Below are 3,978 nucleotides of genomic sequence, written 5' to 3' on the forward strand. Positions count from 1 at the left end.
ATCAGAGTACCTTACAGATTTAATATCAATATAATTTATTATCTTATTAAAATTTAAATAAAAAGAAAAAATATAATCAATCATAAATCCACATCTGGAACATGGATACCTCATATTCATGAGAACGCTTCTTTATAAAGGGACGACTCTCTCTTTTCCGGTCCTTCTCTCCTGCTTTTCTAAATCTTATTAACTAGAACATGAGAAACCGAGTGGAAGAGACAACCGATGATGCGTGTGCTCTAATGGCAATAGGGATGTTATACAGGGTTCTTAAGCTTAAGCATATTCTAGCATTAACTCTACTTTACCCCTAATAAATTATACAATGGGCTAAATCGAAGTTAATTTTATAATATTTTTAAAAACACAAGTAAATAATATTACATGGTGATTTAGATAAATATATTAATTTCAGTTTTGGTGGAGAAATTTGTTTTAGCTATTTTGCGGTTTTGGCAACTTAATAACTTGATTTTGAAGTTGTGACAGGAAAACTTACGGTCTTAACATAAAACCTCGATTTGGTGGAAAGCAATACTTTGTGGTTTTGTTAGAAAATTCAGTTTTACAGTTTTAATGAAAAAACTAGGGTTTTTGGGATTTTGACAAAAAGCTACAGTTTTACATTTCTGGCATAAATTTTTGATTTTATGGTTTTGCGGAGTAAACTCGATTTTGCATAATCAAACAAATTTTATTAAATTTCAATAGTATAAAATTTTGTATAAAAATGGTGTGAAGCAAAACAGTGGCCTAAAAACTAATGAGGTAAAGCTCATGGACTATAATAATGTCCGATCCTATTTTAGCCATGTTTCAAAAGTCATGATTAAAATTAAAAATTTTGATACATGGTTAGGGCTAACCTGTAAGGTTGAACTTATTTTAACATCCTAAATATGCCTATAATGAATCAAATCATGTTATGGATGATCTCGTTGAAATACATATCTGCCGTTTGTTTTATGCCTCCAGATCTTTTTGAAGTTCTTATTTGTAAATACTAATATAAGTTCAACGTCTTACATTAAAAAGAAGGAGAAAAACGCACTCAATGAAAGCTAACCCGAGAGACGATAGTAATTACAGATAACTAAACTACGTACGAGAGATACTATTATTATATGATTACTGCATCATTAGTCAGTACCGAAACATCAGAGAGACAAAGATAGCGAAAGAGAGCTTTAATCCGGTGAGACGCCTGCGTAGGAGTTTAGACATAACTTGAGAGAAGCACAAGGCCCTCTACCATAATAATCACGCTCGTCCGACTGTCCGTACTTCAAAAAGGCATCACCACTGCCGTTGATGTGATCCTCACCGTGCATAGGGAAGAGAGAAAGTGTACGTCTATGTTCCAGATAAGCATCGCCACCATATTCTCCTTCTTCTTCGTGATCTTTTAGTCCAGACAGAGGCTTTGGTCTATCGAAGAAGTTGTAAGCTGGAGCTGAGTAATGATGATTATGATCCATGTTTGTCCATCCTCCGCCTAAGTTGTTGTAGCTCACTGAATAATCTTGTTCCTTCACCAAAACATCCAGTTTCATTAAATGTAAATAGAATTTTCATATTCAGATTTGCAGGATAATTATGAATTAAATGACTTAAAACAGTTCCAAACGTACCATAGATCCATAGAGATGGCTACTCATGTAGCCATTGGGAGAAGCATTAAGAGCACCACATTCAGTGCCTGAAGTTGCATGATTTAAATTCCCTTCAGACAGATATATATATATATATACACGGTTTTGTAAGAATAAACATTTTTCTACCAACCAAGATCCCTAATTGGAAAAATAGGCCATTTTCTACTAACCCAGATCCCTATTTTTTTTTCATAAATCGCAACACGTGAAGCTAGTTTCTTATTACACAACAAAGAAACCGTTCTCCAGATCAAATTTGGTTTGCCCCAATCAAGATCCATAACTTCACACATACGTCATGTCATATACATGTATCTATCAAAATCATACAGATATCTATCAAAATTTATCATGTATACATGAAAATCTCTTTCGTTTAGTTTCATTCATTTTGGTTATCCACATGAAATAGCTTGGCTGCAATTTTTTCCTAGTAACGTAAATTTAACACTTGAAAAAAATCATCTGAATATTTCATTGAAAAACAACATTTCAAGAATCCTATAAGAAACTTTATATATACGTAAATTGTTCTTTGGAACACTATAGTAATTACATATATACATATGTGTATCAAACTCATATATTTATATATGTAAAATGTAAATCTTCTTAGGTTCTAGCTTGCATTTTATTTGCTTATTAATATAATAGCCAGTGGTGTAAATTGTTCATAGTAGTGTAAACTAAAAGGAATTTCATCAGCCAAAAATAACACAGATAAGAAATTAGTTACCGTTATGAAAGTTGGGATATGATATGTTCTGATGAAGGAGATGATTTTCTTGGTCAAGCTTAATATTGACCGAAGCAGGCCTATGCATGGTAACACCATGATGATGATGATGCAGAAGAGGATGATGTTGATGATGATAATGGTCGTTGGCCATCATAACCGAGTTGGGGGATGAAGATGTTGGTGTGGTCATGGTTGTGCCGTTGAATCTCTTCTTCTGTCGCTCACGAGCCTTGTGGTTCTGGAACCAGTAAAAGACGTTCTTACCCTCGATCTTTCCGTACTGTCTCAGCCGTGCAGAGATCTTCTGGATCTGGTCGGCTGTTGGTGACCGAACTCCGTTGTTGTAGTAGAGATCTTTGAGGATTCTGATCTGCTCCGTCGTTGGTGTCCATCTTGTGCTCGTTTGGCGACACGGGTAACCACCAGAGCCGGACTTGTTGTTGTTGCCGCTCTCTTGGTCGGTTTGCTGATGGTGATGGTTATGATATTGCGGTTGCTCCATTTCAAGATCAAGATGAAAAATAGATCGGAAGAAGAAGACAGTGATTTAAAGTGAGAGAATGAACTTTTACTTTACCAATAAAAGAACTTAAGCAAAAGAGATTTTAGGTTTTGTATGTGGGGGAGATATAGAAAATAGTGTGGAAGGTGTTGAGTTATATATACACAGATGGGGACCCAATAGAAGCTTTGCAAAATTCGGAAAACTAGTTATTCAGTATTATTCTTTTATGCATGTAGATTTGATTTCTCATATTGAAATCAGTTATTCAAGTATTAATATATGGTCTAATGAAAAGTTGGTGACTGTATAAGATTTTTTATCTCTAACGTATATGACCTAGAAATTTTTTTATATGTAAGAAAAAAGTGTGATACAAAAGTGAGTAGATGACAGAATATGTTAATTTTGATTAAAAGTCAAATGAACTTTTATACTTAGAAATATTTTTTTTTGTAAAAAGCTTTTTTCTATATGAACAACGATATTTTATTTTCTTATTTACTTATTTACTAAACATCATTTTGATCATCATCACTGTTAATTACTTAATAATAAGCAGGATAAGTGTGTAGTGTAGTTAGAATTTTCTACGTATTATTTAAGTAATTAATTATGTTCTTTATGTAATAAATAAACTGGAACTACTCCTGGGGAATTTTATTGATCTAGTGAAAATTAATTCTTGTTTTATAAATATTGTGGGGATCGAATCAGAGGATATCTGGTGGAGAAGGATTGAAAGGGACAGAGAAGTTAGAAATAAACATGAAAAAGGAAAGGGACAAATGAGGAAATTAGAAAGGTGAGGGCATCATCGGTATTTACTTAGACGAAAAACAAACTCAATTCTTTCTTTTTTCAATGTCTCTGTCTCTTATAATTATTACTTCACCAGCTTTAAGTGTTACGTATCTATGTAGACGTATGAGAGATATTTTCCCATACAAACACATTTAAATAAATAGTAAAATTTATCATAGGAATGGACGATTTTTAATTTTATTTTTGGAGTATGAATGATATAGGTGATGAATTATGTTTGATAATTCGTTAGGGTAGTTATTTCTCCACTGTTT

At 33.0% G+C, this 3,978-nt stretch overlaps 1 protein-coding gene across 2 annotated transcripts; it reads right to left on the minus strand.

Annotated features, from left to right (window-relative positions):
• Positions 1-988: 988 nt before the first annotated feature.
• On the minus strand, positions 989-3,010 carry LOC108826423 (protein WUSCHEL-like). Of its 2 annotated transcripts, none has more exons than XM_018599810.2 (3): positions 2,395-3,010; positions 1,635-1,702; positions 989-1,532 (listed from the first exon to the last, which is right to left on the minus strand). In XM_018599810.2, exons 1-3 carry the CDS (start codon positions 2,897-2,899, stop codon positions 1,191-1,193), a joined length of 915 nt encoding a protein of 304 aa, XP_018455312.1. In that variant the 5' UTR covers positions 2,900-3,010; the 3' UTR covers positions 989-1,190. The 2 variants fall into 2 exon arrangements, with proteins under 2 accessions (XP_018455312.1, XP_018455311.1); XM_018599809.2 differs by having other exon boundaries at positions 1,635-1,726.
• Between the last annotated feature and the right edge of the window lie 968 nt (positions 3,011-3,978).

The sequence above is a fragment of the Raphanus sativus genome, chromosome 9 (assembly GCF_000801105.2).
Source record: "Raphanus sativus cultivar WK10039 chromosome 9, ASM80110v3, whole genome shotgun sequence".
Classification (NCBI taxonomy): Eukaryota; Viridiplantae; Streptophyta; class Magnoliopsida; order Brassicales; family Brassicaceae; genus Raphanus; species Raphanus sativus.